The 18,590-nt window shown below is 33.9% G+C and overlaps 1 protein-coding gene and 1 pseudogene across 1 annotated transcript; one reads left to right on the top strand and one right to left on the bottom strand.

The window, feature by feature from the left end:
• The first annotated feature begins 332 nt into the window (after positions 1 to 332).
• HIP1 (HSP70-interacting protein 1) lies at positions 333 to 18,184 on the top strand. The gene is made up of 12 exons (XM_016333934.3): positions 333 to 409; positions 12,803 to 13,205; positions 13,313 to 13,352; positions 13,458 to 13,613; positions 13,741 to 13,828; positions 15,310 to 15,390; positions 15,488 to 15,552; positions 15,941 to 16,081; positions 16,563 to 16,679; positions 16,833 to 17,036; positions 17,144 to 17,201; positions 17,739 to 18,184. Exons 2-12 carry the CDS (start codon positions 13,096 to 13,098, stop codon positions 17,834 to 17,836), a joined length of 1,158 nt encoding a protein of 385 aa, XP_016189420.1. The 5' UTR covers positions 333 to 409; positions 12,803 to 13,095; the 3' UTR covers positions 17,837 to 18,184.
• LOC107607223 (protein FAR1-RELATED SEQUENCE 5-like) lies at positions 8,150 to 9,436 on the bottom strand (annotated as a pseudogene).
• Positions 18,185 to 18,590: the final 406 nt, after the last annotated feature.

The following is an 18,590-nucleotide window of genomic DNA, read 5'->3' as shown; positions in this document are numbered from 1 at the left end:
TAAATACGTGTTGATTGTTTAATATAAAAATCCATTATTTTAAATATTTTGACAAATAATAAAAGTGGCTCAAAATTTAAAATTTTTTTCTATCATTTGTGTATTAAAATTGAAGTTAAACCGTAAATTAATGCAACAAAATTATTCAGTATATTAAATACATAAATTTATATTAAAAAAGTTTAAAATTATTTCTAATAAATAATCTTAACAAATGTTTTAGGGATTGATACACTTATTAGTAAAATTCAAAATTAAAATTATTTATTTATTATTATATTCAGAACTAAAGATTTTGGGAAAACTGGAGTTTCAAAGATGCTACACACCAGCATCATCCTGGATTGAGTGGATACCTGGTAGTTAACGGAAATGCAAAGTAACACCTGTTGGTGTTGAGACTATGAAAGTGGGGACCGGATTTGATAGTCTTAAAACGTTTGAATCATTAAATAGTCCCATAATAAAACATGTTTTTTAAGTTTTTTTAACAATTGCTACATAGTCCTTTAACTAATTTTAATTACAAATTAACCCCATATATTTTATTTAATTATAAAAACTGTTTTTTATTTTATAAATTATTATTTTATCAATCATCTATTATGTTTATTAACAATAAAAAATAATAACGAATTAGATCTTTCATTGATTGTAATAAAGCTTTTGCCCATTCCAATGGATTAAAAGTTTATATTTGATCCGTGACGTTCGTGATGAACTATAAAATCGTGTTTCCTTGAAAACCAATCGATTGGATTACAGTTTATCACAAAACAATCGATTGAAAATTGCAAGGCAGCATGATTTTCGCATAAATCAATCGATTGTCATATGACCCAATCGATTGAATGATGAATAAAAAGTGGATTTTTGTAATTCAATCGATTGTTTATACTCTCCAATCGATTGAATGCTTGAAAACAACCTAAGGTCTCATAATTCAATCGATTGGTTTTGTTACTCAATCGATTGAATTCACCAAAACAATATGGATTGACCAAATTCAATCGATTGGTTGTGTATGTGAATTCCAATTCAATCGATTGGCATGAAAAATCAATCGATTGGAAAGCGATGTAATGATTTTTTTTTCTGAATTCAATCGATTGGTTATTAATCCAATCGATTGAAATTTGAAATGCGCTATCTATTAAACTAGAAAACCATGCGTATTCACACCCAGTCTCTCCCCGTTTTGAAACGTAAGAACACCATTTCGGTTCCTCTCTCCTCTCTCTAAAATCCAGAAAGCTTCTCACTTCTTCTTCTCCAATCTCACCAACATCCACTCTAAACTACATACATAATATAAACCCTCATCCAAATCCTTACCAAACCCACTAAACCAATATTCCCATAATGGTTAGAACTAAGAACGCCAAAAGAGCTAGGATTGAGGGAGAAAGCTCTGCCTCTGCCAGACTAATTGCTTCATCCCATTACATGGCAAGGTGGCTGCCGTCTCCAAGAGCATTGAACAACTATGTGGAGAAGTTCGAGTCAAGGGCAATTGTTCCTCCCAGGTATATAACACCCGAGTTCATTCATAATAGACATTATAATTTGGTGTGGAATGCTTTGCAAACACAGCACTTAACTGATTTTGTACAAACTAAGGATGATTATTACCCGCACTTGGTTAGGGCTATTTATAATACTTTAAATTATGTTGTTCCTGAACCTGATGAAGAGGGTGAGGTAATGCCGCTGATTGAGTTTGATTTAGAGTTATAACATTATAGAGTTACTTTGGAACAATTAGCTGAACAATGGAATTTAGTTTATCACGAGGTAAAATTTACTGGAGGTATTGCGGCAGATGAGGAATGGGGTGAATATAATAGATTGGTTGGTTTGCAGAGTCTACAGTATGAGAATCCACATATGGATGCTAGAGGTAATATAAGTTGCAGTGGGTTGGGTAATGAGCAGCGTATATTGATGTATTTGTTTTCATACATGTTGATTCCAAGAAAACATAACCATGGAATCTTGTTTAACGAATATATTCTAGTGCTTTGGGCTATGGTGACTGAAAAGGAGATAAACTAGCCTTATTTTATGGTTCATCATATGCTTGAAATGAAGAAAGGAAAATCAAGTGTTGGTTTAGGATATGCTTGCCATTGGACCAAGATTTTCACCTGGCTTGGAATTGACTTGGGTGAAGAGAAAAGTGTCTCCTTGAGTAATGTAGCCAAGATTGATGATAGCACTCCGAGACAGATGGGAAGAGATCGGGATGCCCAAGAACCTCAAATCCAAGGACAACTACAAGACCCTGAGGTGCAAGCACAATCACAGGAACCCCCATCACCACCCCCTCCTTCGCCATCAATTCGAGATTTGATGGATGAATTGCGAAGCATAAAAGTATATATGGAGGAGCAATTTGCTGATATGAGGCAGCATCAAGACAGGCAAACTGAAGTTATCAATCGTCAAGGAGAAGCAATTGATCTTCTATACACCAATCTAGGCATCACAAACCTAAGGGGCATCATCCCAAGGCCTCGACCATGAAGAAATTTTGTCGAAGAATGAAGAAATTCTTTTTTCAGTTATGAATGTGTCATTGTGTGTATGATATTGGGGTTGCTTGTGTTTGACACTTATGTTTGGAAATTTGATGAATTTGGCTTATTTAAATCATTGAATGAAGGATCTAAATTTACTGTATTTTTTTTTGTTGACATTCCAAACTGGGCAATAGATCAGTTAATTCATGCTAAGTTCTGCAACTTGTTGAATTGGGTTTGATATTTAAGCAAATCTTGAGGAATTTACTGCTTATGTTGCATTCATGTTATTGCCTTTCTTTTGTAGTATCTTTTAAAAAAAAAGCTTTTGGATTTTATAAGCTATTTTTCATTAATGGCTTTGCTGGATTGAATTTAGTTATTTATATTTATTAATGCCCCAATTTTTTTATATTTTGAGCTTCTGGATATTCTTTTTCGTTTGATGGTGAAATTGAATCGAATCAATTCCTAATGTGGAGTGGTTACTGCAAATGTCTCAGTTCTTGATATCAATTGAGATGTATTCAATCGATTTCATTAGAAAACAAATTGATTGAAAAATGCTTGCGGTGTTTGTATGGATACAATCGATTGTTTTGGTTGTGCAATCGATTGATGTATACTCAATTGTTGATTCAATTGATTGTTTTTTTAGTGCAATCGATTGAAGCACACTTGATTACTGTTTCAATCGATTATTTTGTTATTGTAATCGATTGAAGTACACTTAATTACTGTTTCAATCAATTGGTTTGTTAGTGCAATCGATTGAATTATCCTTAATTAATGATTCAATCGATTGTACTGTTATTGTAATTGATTGTTTTTCTCTTAATTACTATTTCAATCGATTGGGTTGTTAGTGCAATCAATTGAATTATCCTCAATTACTGATTCAATCGATTGTATTGTTATTGTAATTAATTGAAGTACACTTACTTATTGTTTCATTCGATTGTTTTGTTAGTGCCTATCAACTAGTATTGAAACTGTTTTTATTTGATTATTAACGATCCATCTAATCTTATTATAATTATTATTTGAGTATTTATCTAGTTAAAAATAATTATAGATAAGATATAATCATATGAATTAATAAAATTTACTTTGTTAAATTATAAATAAAAATCAAGATAAAATTTTATTCTTATTTGGTTTTAAACCAAAAGATAAGATAACATAGAAATTTTTAAAATTATTCACTTTGCTTGAACACGTATAGTGCCTATCAACCAGTTTAGCAGTATTTTTATTTAATTATTAGTGATTCGTCTAATGTTATCATTATTACTATTACTATTATCTGAGTATTTAGCTACTTAAAAATAATTATAGATAAGATATAAAATTATGAATTAATATAATTTACTTTGTTAAATTGTAAATAACAATTTGATAAAATTTGCTTTGTATTTGATTTAACCAAAAGATAAGATAACATAAAATTTTTTTTAGATTGTTCACTTAATTTAAAAATTTTAAATAAGATAGAATTAATTAATTTGATTATCTTTTTTCGGTGTATATATATGTGCTCAACCCGACTAATTTTTTATACGTTGACAAATTAGTTTAAGTAATTGCCTTTCAACCAAATCTACTCATAAGGTATTCTTCCGTTGATAATAATCATGGATATTTCTCCTAAAGAAGACTTAGTCCTCAACGATGCATGTAATACACAGAATATGTCACTGGCTATAGACTGTGATCTTATCACAGTTGATCTTGGTGATCAAATTAGAACTACATTTCCTAGTGCTAAGGTAAGACGTAATCGGTTTTTAAATTTTAGTAGAATGTATTATGAGTAATTTAATTTTTTATGTTTTCTTTCTACAGGATGACCTAGTTATCAATGACGGTGTTATTCAAAGCAAGGATCTAAATAAAAGTGAAGAATTGTCTAGTAAAGTGGAAGAGGTCCTCCGTAGCATGGAGGTAATTTAATTTGACAACCAGTAATACAATTTATATTATGTCATACAATCTATATAGTATAAACATTTTTTCTCACTCTTTTTGTATTTTTACATTCATATGACATTATTTTACCTAAAAAGTTTGCAGTCAATGAGAGTTGTAAACATGGCTTGGGACGAACAGATTGATAAAATCCTTGAATCTATAAGCCGCATTGAGACAATGATTTCACAACTCAGTCTGAACAATGATTTCGAGACTCCGACCAAGCTTTCTGTACAAAAGACATGTCCATTCTCAAATAGATTGAAGGCTAAGAGTTTGGATATTGATATTCATACTACTATATCAGACGATGAGGATGATCTTATCGAACTGGACAAGAGGTCTTTTATTCACAATAATGCGTTCAAAATTGAGATCAATATGGACAACCCAGTATCCCCAACTATAAGAGCCACAACAAAAAAGAAAAATATATCAAAGGTAATGCATGTGCATTAATAGACAACAACTCATATTTTTTACTATTATATTCTTAAAATGATAATAAGAATTTACTGAATTTATTTTTTTCTTAGGGTAAGACCACTATGAGGACACAGAAAAAATTACCGTTCAATCCCCCAGGCGGAATTAGAAACCCAAAGATTGAGTCCAAATCATCCAATAAATCCAAGGTGTCTTATGCACTGAGCCAATCCACAAGTGGCAATAGAAGACCTGTTTATTTCTTTTCCATTACGGACATAATTACCACTTAGACACCAATCTTTAATTATCTAGTCTCTTATGAGTACTGCTAATTAACCATATAGTTGTGTATTGCTAATACTTTTGTGTCAAACATTCGTAGTCAATGCATTGTAAATTTATGCAAACTCCAACCATGCGGCTTTTGAAAGATCAGATAAAGGCCTGTGCATATGCATTTTCAGCCTCGCTAGATCCATCATAAGTTAATATGATATTATATTTGTTGTCGATGAATGAGGACCAATCTAATGTGTTTTTGGTTTTTAACTGATACAGGGAAGAACTTGTGGTAACAGATACAATCAGAGCAACTAGATTAGACTTTGAACATTTCATACCTGACAGACCCATTAGTGATAAAGTACACAAATAATCTATTCATTCATTTACATTTGATTTTTTGCACAAACGAGTACTATATTTGGATTATGGTTCAGATTCTTGAATTAACGGCATTGAGATGCACTGATGACCAATCTGATGTAAGTTTCAAGACAACGTGGCAACTTTCACCGAGATTTGTGGTATGTTATATAACCCCTAACAAGATAATTTTACTAATTATAAGTTATAAATGTAATGCTGATATAGAACCATGCTTTATCATATACTAACAGTTATATTGGTTTGCATTAATGAATTAGGTGGATGTCTTCAGTAAGATAAATTTAAAGAAGAAGATGGAACACTATATTTATAAATTTATGCAACCTATTCCTGATTTAAAATTTGTAAGATTTTTTTTTTTTTGATATTCATGGTTGGATGTAGTTTTTCATCATTAACAAACATAATTCACGGGCAAATTTTATGGTCTAGATATATGTTCCTATTCAAGAGGGTGATCACTGGTATCTAATGGTAATCTCGGTTTGCGATCGCACAATCTATCACTTGGACACCCATTTTAATGATGACAGAATTCACTATCGTGAATGTGTTATCAAGGCACTAGTAAGGATTTGAAAAATTTTTACTAAGCTTATTGGCTGATATTTTATTTTTATTATCTAACTAGCTAAATGAAATTAGGCAACCGTACTGGAGCAAGTCATCATGTCAAATTTTTACAAAGATGATGACATTCAAGAGTATAATAAACAATTTCATGACTACAAAATTACAAGGCCAAAAGATATACCTCAATGTAGTTCAAGCTTCAACTCTGCAACTTGAGTGATGAAGTGGATGGATATGACTTTTGAGTTTAAACCAAATGGTAACAGTAAGGTGCGCATTTATAAAACAACTCTCTAATATTTACTTACCTTTTTTTGTACTAATTTATAGTGAATAAATTGTAGCTTGAGGATCACGATATTCGCATGATAACCGTTGTGCATTTACTCCGGAGTCGGATCAACCATAAGAAGTCACAAATTATAGCATCGACCAATGAGTTTTGGAATATGCACACAAACCATGAGATGTAAAGATTATAGTAGTAATCTAGATAAAACTTAATACTTTGGTTATTGCCCATTTATTTGTTATGTTTGGTGGATGTACTTCTTTAGTTATTTTTCAATGACTTCTTAAATTGATATTTATCGTTTTGTGACTTTTACAATTTTTCTCTATTTCTATGCACTATATAGATATTTTAGTTTAAAAAAATCATATTATTTTGATGAAGTAATGTTATTTCATTTATTATTTCAGTAACAATGGCATACAAATATTATGTCTTGTGAATTATATTTTATGTTATGTAATTAATTTATGTATAAAAATTCCAGATCTTTCAATCTGACAGTTTTAAATACTGGACCAGACCGTTTACATTGCCGGTTTGACCGATTTTTTTACCCTTTTTTGCAAATCGATATTTATTTGACAATTATTTCATCTAAAAAGCATACGCACGAATATTGGAAGAATATATAAAATTTCATTAATATAGTGCAAAAAAATAAATAAATACAAATATGGAACTGATTCTCTCCGCAAAAATATTAAGTATATGAGGGTGGCTAATTATCATTATCTAACTCAGCCGTCGGTTCTGGATATACGTTGCTATCATCCGAACCATTAGCTTCATCTTCAATAACGTTGTTGTCAATGTCCTTTTGCCAAGGACATGTTGTCTTCTTATATCCTTCTATTTGACAAACACTACAACATTTCCGCTTCTTCCTAGATGCTTGTCCTGAGCCTACACCGCTTTGATGCACATACGGATTGCTACTTTTAGCTACACCTGACTGAGGTTGATTAGTGCCTTCGTCTGCAGCCTTGTAAGATGAGTACAATCCCATAATTAGGTCATGTGTCTCTTCATATCTCTCTGGTACTTTAGCAGCAACAGCAGCCAATTGTTTAGAAAATTCCATCAAGGCACTTTGACGACTAATAACAACAGCATCCCTGGTGAACCCACTTGGATCATTGAGTGCTGATTTAACCTTTTTTGTCCATCTATCCAATACCAATGACCGGGGAATCTCACAAATGTCTCTGTCAACCAGAACTTTCACAATATATTCGCTGGGAATTCCAAATGACTCCATTCTTAAACAGGTACACATGAAGATCATTTCTTCTTGATGAAAATCAACGGTCCACATAAAATCGGGTCTCCCATGCTTACACACAATGTACTTTATGCAATCATCGTTATTCTCTATGTTTAGCACCCGCATTGATCTAGCTTTAGAGAGAAATGGCCGAAACAAAAGAAATATCTCATGAGTGTATAACTCAGCAACATATCTCTCTAGCAGCTCTATACAAGTCTGCATGACGGGCACCCCATGTGTAGATTCATAATCAGCATTAAATTCTTTAAAGCGCAAGTGTGCAACACACCTTTGAAAATGCTCTACAAAACTTGTCAAATCATACCGCGACCCCACATACCTTGCCACAACTGAGTATAAACCTTCACATCTTGAGGTAGTTCTAAAGCCAGCAAAGAATTTTCCTCTTATATATGCAGTAGCCTACGTATGCTTCTCTTCGTACATGTTGATCACCCACGGCTTATCTTCAAGGCCAAATTCTTCAATAAGCTGAACCCACTTACGCTTAAACACGGGAATCTCGTAGTCTCCCAACATTATTTTTTTGAATTTAGATGTAAACGATGGATTTTCAACATTGCTAGTTGCATTTCGAATAAGGTGCCAAGCGCATAATCTATGTCTGACTTCGGGAAATACATCTCTTACTGCATTCCTAATCGCCATGGCCCCATCAGTTATTATTGAGGTCGGGGTCTTGCCCTTCATTGCAAACATGAGCTGACGCAGGAGCCAAATATATGTATCAGTAGTTTCATCCACAATTAACGCAGCAGCAAAAACAATTGTTTGGTTGTGGTGGTTAACCCCGCTGAATATGACTAATGGACAACTATACTTGTTTTTCTTGTACGTAGCATCAAAAGTAATAACATCCCCGAAGAGTCGGTAGTCTAGTTGGCTAATCCCATCAGACCAGAACAAGTTACGTACCAACCCTCTTGAATCATGACATGCCTTGAAATATAATTGTGGATCCTTCAACCGTATATCCTCCATCTTCTTCAACACTCATGCTGCATCACCAGGAATTTGACGCCTTTGCCGAGCAATCTCATCGTACATATCTCTGGGACCATAGCCAACAAATTCATACCCGCCTGCTTGACTAGCTAGAAGACCAAATATCTGTGAAGTGCTAATCCCTGACTTTAGCATGTTCATCATTTGCATAATATCTGCCTCTGACATTTTTCTGTGGACAGGAAACATAGCACTGAATTGTGTATCTAATAGATCATGGTTGTGTTCGTCAAAGAAATAAAAGATATGCCACCTTCCAGTTTCTGGTACAAATTTAACATCCATTCGGGCTTCACATCCAGTTCTTGTTTCTAATCTAGGCTCATTCTTCCTTTTTTCCATCGTGTAATATTTCTCCTCCCTGAATCCTTGCCTATGACATAAAAACTTTTGTTTGTAAATCTCGCCAATACTATTCTTGAAGGTCTTGCTCTTCCTTGCACTAAAACCCTTCGACTTTGAGTACTTCAGATAAAAATCAAATGCAAGCTGCAAAGTAGAAAAGTGATATTTGCCAATTTCCTCCGCAAAATTTTCACTAAATTTCAAAGTTGTAATGTCTTGCACGGAGTCAACCGCATAAGCAGCTTCAAGGATATCTTCTGATTGATCAGATTCAGAAAAATACGCTCCCTCAGTAAATTCATCTCCGAAATCTCGTTCGAATTCATTTTGTTCATCCATCATATCTTGGTCACTTACTAGCTCTTCTTGTTGGTTAAAGTCATCGTCCTCCTGGTATTGCTCATTCATCTCATTGTCCGTAAATATACCTGACATCTTAAAAATGTCCAATGAAAAAAAAAAATTCAGTACACTCCGTCTTATAACATTACATAAAATAGATAAATTCTAATATTGCTAGCAGGGACGGATCCAGGAATTTTAATATGGAGGTGCCAATTTTTATATATATATTTTTTAATCTATAAAAATAATTAACATATAGTTTTGGAGTTAGTTTTTTAACAGATTTATTAAGATACATATAATTGTAATTTTTTTCCACAATTTTATTTTTAATATGATAATTACATAAATAAAATATAACAATATCAATTGTACATTATAAATTTATAAAATACCAATAATTTATAACGAGATTTGCTAAAAATTACCCCATATCTTATTAATTAAAATTCATTCTTTCAAAAGTTTTAAAAAATTTGAAAATAAATTATAAATTATTAATTATTTGAAAGACACGGTACCCTTATAGAATACAAGATGTACGATATCTTTATAAAATTTTTCTTTTACCAACGTAAATTTAGAAGAAGAATTAATATATTTTACAAGAAAATAATATCTACAGTAAATAATGTGATTACCAAAACATAACTACTTAAGTTATTATTAATATAAAAATATGAATGTTAAATATATTAATATAAAAAATAAATGATTTTTTAAAAAAATAAATATAGAAATTATTATATAAACACTAATTTGAAAGGTACAAAGACTTGAGGTATGATATTAAATTAGTTAGGTAAAAATATTAGTAAATTAAAGGGGTAAGTACGATTTTGGTCCCTTAAGTTTAGTGCCAGAATCGAATTCGTCCCTCTTGTTATTTTGTCATTAAAATCGTCCTTAATGTTTTTTTTCGTATTAAAATCGTCCTTTTTATTAAAATTTTTAATTTAATACCTAAACTACCCCTATTCCTATTTTAATAATAAAAATTATAAAATTAAAAAAAAAAAAACAAAACGCGTTTGGGGAGGAGAGGGGGGAAGAAAACGCGTGGGTGGGTGAGGGGGGAGGGAGATGGCGCCTGGGAGGGGAGGGGAAGGGAGCGGGGGAGGGGGATGGCGCCGGGGAGGGAGCTGCTCACGTTGCTGCCGTCAGACCCTGTCGCCGCCGTTCGTGCTTCAGTCACCGCTGCTGGTCGCCGCCTCGCCGCTGCTGCTCGTCGCCTCTGCTTCTTGCTTCGTCTTCTGCTTCTTCTTCTTCTTCTTCTTCTTCTTCTTCTTCCCTTCTTCTTCTTCTTCTTATTATTATTGTTGTTGCTGATTTGTTGATGATTTGTGGAATATTATTGTTGTTTTCTGTTTCTGATTTGTTGATTTGGGTGAGGGGGAGACGGGGAGGGGGAGGTGACGCGGGGTGGGGGTGGAGGTGCTGGGAAGGGAAGACGGGGAGAGGGGGGTGACACCGGGTGGGGGTGGGGGTGCTGGGAAGGGAAGACAGGGAGGGGGGTGACGCCGGGTGGGGGTGGGGGTGCTGGGAAGGGAAGACGGGGAGAGGGGGGGTGACGCGGGGTGGGGGTGGGGGTGCTGGGAAGGGAAGACGGGGAGGGGGGTGACGCCAGGTGGGGGGTGGGGGTGCTGGGAAGGGAAGACGGGGAGGGGGGTGACGCCGGGTGGGGGTGGGGGTGGGGGTGCTGGGAAGGAAAGACGGGGAGGGGGAGGGGGAGGGGGAGGGGAAGGGGAAGGGAAAGGGGGGAGGGGGACGACGGCAGCGTTGATGGTGGTGCTGGTGGTGCTGCGGTGGTGTTGGTGGAGGTTGTGGCGGTGGTGTTGGTGTTGGTGGTGGTGGTGGTGGAGGAAGTAATTATGTTGGTAGTGGTGAGGGTACTTTTGTCCAAAAAAAATAAAAAGGACGATTTTAATACGAAAAAAAACATTAAGGACGATTTTAATGGCAAAATAACAAGAGGGACGAATTCGATTCTGGCACTAAACTTAAGGGACCAAAATCGTACTTACCCCTAAATTAAACAATTAAGACATAGATCTATTACATAGTGAAAAATAATACATATAAAATTATTAAATTACATAATATTTTTTTTATTTTTTAAACACAAATCTTATATATAAGTATAGTTTCTTAAAATTTTGGGGGGTCCAGGCCACTACTCGCCCCTCTAGGTCCGTCCCTGATTGCTAGCTAATTAATAATAAAAAATAATAACATCTATTTACTTTTTAATATTTCTCAATGTCTGTGAATTAATAAAAGATAAAAAAATATTTTTTCATTACACAATCAATTTCATGAATAAAGTATCGAAACGAATAATTGTAAAATTAGAGATTCTATTCACTAACCTCGATTTTGTAATAAAAAACGATGGATTGTTACAATGAAAAAAATTGATTGGACCTTTGCTGATTGCTGTAACGGTGATTGTCAATTAACGATGAACAAATAGTGGATATTAAATAGACGGATAAAGAATGAAAAAAAATTGAATATTGAGTAGATAGATGTTCGAAAGAAAAACAATGAAATTTTTAATAATCAAAGAGAATGATACACGATTTCAATGGTGGGATTGAATAATTGGTGATGAATTATTCACCAATTTATAATGTTAATATTAAGAAAAAGATAAGATTAGAGTATCTAAATCAAAATACAACCTTAAAAATAGAAGATAGAATTTTAAAGATAAGATAGATGAATAACAAGATAATTTCTAAAAACGATAACAAGATTGAAATAGGCGTAGTACACACTTTAATCGATTGGGTTGCACAACCAATCGATTGAATTTGGCAAATCCATATTGTTTTGGTGAATTCAATCGATTGAGTAACAAAACCAATCGATTGAATTGTGAGACATCAGGTTGTTTTCAAGCATTCAATCGATTGGATTGGAGAGTATAAACAATCTATTGAATTATAAAAATCCACTTTTTATTCATCGTTCAAACGATTGGGTCATATGACCAATGGATTGATTTATGCGAAAATCTGCCTTGCAATTTTCAATCGATTGTTTTGTGATAAACTGTAATCCAATCGATTGGTTTTTAAGGAAACACGATTTTATAATTCATTACGAACGTCACGGATCAAATATAAACTTTTAATGCATTGGAATGGCCAAAAGTTTTATTACGATCGATGAAAGATCTAATTCGTTATTATTTTTATTTTTGATTGTTAATAAATATAATAGATGATTGATAAAATAAATAATTTATAAAATAAAAAATAATTTTTATAATTAAATAAAATATATAAAATTAATTTATAATTAAAATTAAATGGTCTAAAGATTCTCGGACCATCAAATATTTAGCTCTGAAAGTGGAAACTGGATAGGAGGAGTTAAGTTTCGAAATCGGGTTAAAAGAAAATAAAATACACAATGCATATCCACTAGAAGTAGAAGGTACTAGAATAACCTCGTCAAACACATTCCGAACAACTCACAAGTCAAGCGAGTAAAGAGAGACCCCAGGGTTAGCGCCCACAGTAAGAGAAAACCTTAGAAAACAAAACAACACAACGCGAAGCTTCGCACAGAGCTTGAGTTTGAGTTTGAGTTTGAGTAGCAGTAGTTAGAGTGTGAGTGGAGGAGAAGGAGAAATTGAAAGAGTAATGGACGCTTCGAAGCTGAACCAATTGAAGCATTTCATCGAACAGTGTAAGTCCAATCCTTCCGTCCTCGCCGATCCTTCCCTCTCCTTCTTCCGCGACTACCTCGAAAGGTAAATCCCCCAAAATTCCAATTCTATCCCTCGCTTTCCAATTCAAATTACACACTTAATCACTTACCCTCTGATTGATTCGTTTCTTTGTTTGTCATTCGCTGCAGCCTCGGAGCGAAGCTACCAGCATCTGCTTACTCCAAATCGGTACCGTGTATTATTATTATTATGAATCAACGTTTATTCCATTTCTGTTCTATGAATTTTCCGGAGAAAAATTGAAATCATGGTTTGACATATGAATGCGTGTAGAGAGATGCGGAGAGTGATGATGATTTTGAGGATGCTGGAGACGAGGAACAACCCAAGGTGGATGAAGTAGAAGAGGAGGAAGATGACGAGATTATTGAATCTGATGTTGAGCTCGAGGGTGAAACCGTTGAGCCTGACAATGATCCTCCGCAGAAGGTTTTCTTTTTTTTTTTTTTTTTTTTCTTTTAAAATATTATGAATGTCTCTGTTTTTGTTATAATATGTTTGTGACACTGAAGTTAGGGTTTTTAATGAGGTGAATGGGTGTGATGTGATGTTTCAGATGGGAGACGCTTCTGTTGAGGTCACTGAAGAGAATCGTGATGCTGCGCAGTCTGCCAAAGCTAAAGCCATGGAAGCAATTTCTGAAGGTAATTTTCCATTGTGAAATTTGAAGTGGATAATGAGCTCATTTTAATGTATTATTCTGAATAAAATTAAAAAGGATTTTTTTCAAGTTTTTCAACTTCTTAAAAACGACTTATCTAGTTGTTTTATAATAAGTAGAGATCTAGTTAAATATTACATTAAAATAAAATTTCAATTTTGCATCTTGAAAAAGTAATATTTTTCTGAATCTCCTAAAGATCTAGTTAAATATTACATTAAAATAAAATTTCAATTTTGTATCTTGAAAAAGTAATATTTTTATGAATCTCCTAAGTCCAACGATTACACATTATCGTAGCTTTTAAGTGCATTCTCCTATTTAAGTCTGTATTCAATACTGTACACTAGGAAAGCAGGTATTGAAGGATTATTTCATCAACTTGATGAACCAACATTTACAGTGCTCATAATTGCTTGGATAAGAATCCTTTTTGGATCTATTTCATCTTTATTGAGATGGTTCATTGTATAAAGAGAATGTCTTCCATAATCCCATGATCATGGACTTTGTTTGAATCTTAGCTATTATATTAAGAGAGGAAGTATCCATCCATGCATGCATAAATTATCTTCTTCGTAAGATGTTAGTTGATATATAGTGCCGGCTCACCAGCTTAGCTCTTATATTTATAGCAATCTGTTAGATTAGTTAGTTTGTTAGCTGTTAACTTACCATAGTTAGAATTCTGTTAGAGTTGAGTTAGAAAGTTGTAGCTGATTTTAACCCAGAGTTAGTTCTCTTAGATGAACCTGCACTGAACTTATTTTTTGTGATTCTTCATTCTTCTTCAGCAATTAAATCTGCTTCGTTATAACTCCTTTCTCCCTGCCTCTCTTCTCTCACCATTTCTGTTTCTTGGCAACCTTCCACAGCTCAAGTTTTAACATAAGACCTTGTTAACAAACATATCATGGATAGTCACTGCCATGTAGTGCTTTTGTTCTCATCAAAGAGCAACATTTCAAATTTTATTGGTCCAGCAACTGTAGATATAACCCTAGATTATAATGTGGCACCCTCCTAATAAAAGTAGGTTGCAATGGTATTGTTAGACAATGTTACCCTCTTTCCTTGTGGGATGGCAACTCTCTTTCGTTGATCACACCACTTGTGAATTTGACGAACCAAACAATCATGTGAAAAAGAAGGGCAAAAGGAAGCACAAACAACAGGCCTATTTAATGAGGATTGGTCACACTTGCCTAATTCCACAATTTCTAGAATGGATAAAAAATTCTTATCTAGTAAGTTATGTTACGGGTAGTAAATTTGGTAAGTTGCAAAATCTCAAAATAAATCTAACAGTATAATTTCTATATCTCTCAGTGGTCTAAACTTTGAAAAACTATCTAGTGTTATTATGTCTTATATAGCATTGGAAATGTTTATTTCTTTGAGAATTAATCATAGGCTTGTTTGGTAATGCAGCAGTAATCTTAATATCATATCTTTCTAATGCAGGCAAGTTCGAGGAGGCAATTGAGAACTTGACGGAGGCAATCTTGCTTAATCCTACATCTGCCATAATGTATGCCACCAGAGGTATGACTTGGTCCTTTTTACAACATGATCTGTTTGTTTGTTCTTATAAGTATGTGATATCTGTTAATTCTTTTATATATTTGTTGATCATTTACAGCCAGTGTTTACATCAAGATGAAGAAACCAAATGCTGCGATCCGTGATGCAAATGCTGCTTTGCAGGTTATATTCTTTCCGCTTAGTATCACAGATTGATGGACAGAATCATATCCTTACTTGACTTAAAATAGGTCTATGAATGTACTCGGTGAATGTATTTGGAAAATTTATAGTTTCCAAATATACCCAAGTGATTAGTATTAGATATAAGGTGTGGTGGGTTGATTTGCAATTATTTTTTTCTAAATTATTTTGCATGGTACTCCCTTTTGCGTTTCCTTAAAAAATTTTTTGAATGACAGCTGGTTTTGGAAACATTATGAATTTATACTAACATAACACGACATGATTTCCTATTCTACGTACATAATGCATAACCCATATGTTGTCTTTTATTGGCAGTACTTTTACATGCATTATGTTGTATGTATTAAAATTTGTCTTCATTCAGATCAATCCCGATTCTGCTAAAGGCTACAAGTCGCGTGGTATAGCACGGTCAATGCTTGGTCAGTGGGAAGAGGCTGCAAAGGATCTTCATGTGGCTTCAAACATTGATTATGATGAGGAAATAAGTGCTGTACTTAAGAAGGTTTGTTCTGTGGTCCTTTCGTATGAGCTGAATGAGATTTGCTAATCTATTATTTACTTCACCTACAAATAAATATAATAAGATACTCAATTGATTTTAAGAAAATCCCACCTCAATGAGTTTAGAATCACCTCAAGTTAAAAGAAATATCGGACACAGATAAGTTTGATTATGGTTGTTTATATCAGTGAAATACAACATTGATATGGCCTGAATATTCAAATCAATCGAATAATTGAAATGACTTACATTTATAAAAGAGATATCTTAGAATGTAGAACATTGATCCATTAGAAGTTTATAAAACATGAAAATTAGTTTTATCTTGACTAGAAAATAGTTGAATAGGAGATAATGGTTGACATCGTTTATTGTAATTTGAATGCCGTGAATTGTATCAAATCATTTGGGGTATTCTGAATATCTGTCTTATATAAATGGTTGCTTTTGCTTTGGGATCTTATTGCGAATTCTGGATTAGGTGGAACCAAATGCTCACAAGATTGAGGAACACCGACGGAAGTATGAAAGGCTGCACAAGGAAAGAGCGGAGAAAAAACTTGAGCGTGAGAGGCAAAGACGTCGTGCTGAAGCTCAGGTTCTCAATTTTGATATGGATGCATTATTCCATGTATTTTAGTTGCTGGCATGCTGGTAACTTGCTGTCTATCACAAGAAAGGCATGCCATGTTATGTAATCCCATGTAATTTAGCTTTTGGCATTCTGCTAACATACTGTGTATTTTTGTAGGCTGCATATGAGAAGGCTAAGAAGCAAGATCAATCATCTTCCAGTAGAAACCCCGGAGGCATGCCTGGTGGGTTTCCAGGAGGCATGCCGGGAGGCTTCCCAGGAGGGATGCCGGGAGGCTTCCCAGGAGGGATGCCGGGAGGTTTCCCGGGAGGAATGGCAGGTGGAGTGCCTGGAAATGTTGATTTTAGCAAAATCTTGAATGTAAGTATAGCTGGGTATCTGGATATATGTTGTTTATGTAAAGTGCTTAATGAAAAACACTCTTTATGTTCTTGTTCTAATATTAAATGTACATCGACAAATTTCAGGACCCTGAGCTAATGGCGGCATTTAGTGATCCGGAGGTCATGGCTGCACTTCAAGACGGTAATCTTTGGCTTTGACATATATTCTCATTTCTTTTCCTATTAAATTTGTATTTTCGTTTCTTTATATTTGATATGTGTCCAAGCATTTTCTGGATTTCGTAAGTTGCTGGCAGAATTGACCAAACTAAATCTGATGACCATGTAGTTATTTGTAGTAGCTTGAGGAAACTATTGGGTTGCTTCATATGTCATGTTTTGAATATAGATTATGAAGATTTAGATTTTGTCAATTTGTTCATAGAATTGCATATTTGTGAAACATCAAACTTTATTCGAAGACTGGGGATGTGGAATGATGAGGAAGAATAGATGGTGGTTAAACGATGTAGTCATAGACTCACAGGGTCCAGTTAATTTTATCAAGATATCATCATTTCCTTTTCATGTGCCTTTTGACAATTGTGCTCAAAACAAATTAAATCAACTTCTGTTAGTTTTTTTCATTTTGGGGAATGGGGCTTTATCTTCTTTTCCTTTCAATTATATGTATATATTCATTGATGGCAACATTATGTACTTGTTGGATCGATTGCAGTTATGAAGAACCCTGCTAACTTGGCTAAGCATCAGTCAAATCCCAAGGTGGCTCCGGTCATTGCGAAAATGATGAGCAAATTTGGAGGTCCCAATTAAACAACTTCGAACGTGAACATCTTTATCTTATTTTTCAGTCTTTCAGGTCTCTTGTCTTGCATATTTAGTATTTATTTGCGTTTTCATGAATTACATAAATCTCTCGTCATTTGTAAGTACGAGTTTTAAGTTGAGATGTTTATAGCTCTTACTAGTTGTGGTAATTGTCACCAGCACTGTAATTTTTTTTAGAGAATTTGAATGATAAAAGCCGAGATATCTCATTTTTAAGGAAAAAAGTGGGGTTGGGGGATGTGTTAGACGTCGACTTTAGGGCTCCATCTCGTGCCCCCCCTTTTTTTATGAAAAGAAAATAGAAAAAAAAAAAATTAAGCGTAGTTTTTAACATTTTGTTTCGTATATGAGGAGAAAATGGCAGTAGATACCTAAAGACGTGCGATTTATATGTTTCTGTTTGAATTAAAAGAAGGTAGGAAGAATTAGTCCATACCAAAAGAATTGTTAATCATTTAATAGTAAGAACAAAATGAGAAATATTAAGTAATTAATAATTTTACTTATTTTATAAAAAATATTCATCTGACATTTTTCTAGTTGGAGAGCAGGAGAACCCACGATTACCACCTCAAATTTTAAAGCAGTTTGAAAATCACTCCTAAACAGAAAGCAAATTTTTCAACAAGAAATCTCTAGCGATGTGCTTTTTCAACAAGAAATCTCTAGCGATGTGCATCCTTGTCATGAAGCATTCGACCTAGACATTGTAAAACGAAAGTTATTTATAACATATTGT

Source organism: Arachis ipaensis, chromosome B1, assembly GCF_059453495.1.
Source record: "Arachis ipaensis isolate K30076 ecotype BB chromosome B1, ASM5945349v1, whole genome shotgun sequence".
NCBI classification, from domain to species: domain Eukaryota; kingdom Viridiplantae; phylum Streptophyta; class Magnoliopsida; order Fabales; family Fabaceae; genus Arachis; species Arachis ipaensis.
The sequence above is the reverse complement of the archived record's forward strand: the minus strand, read 5'-3'. Positions and strand labels throughout refer to the sequence as shown.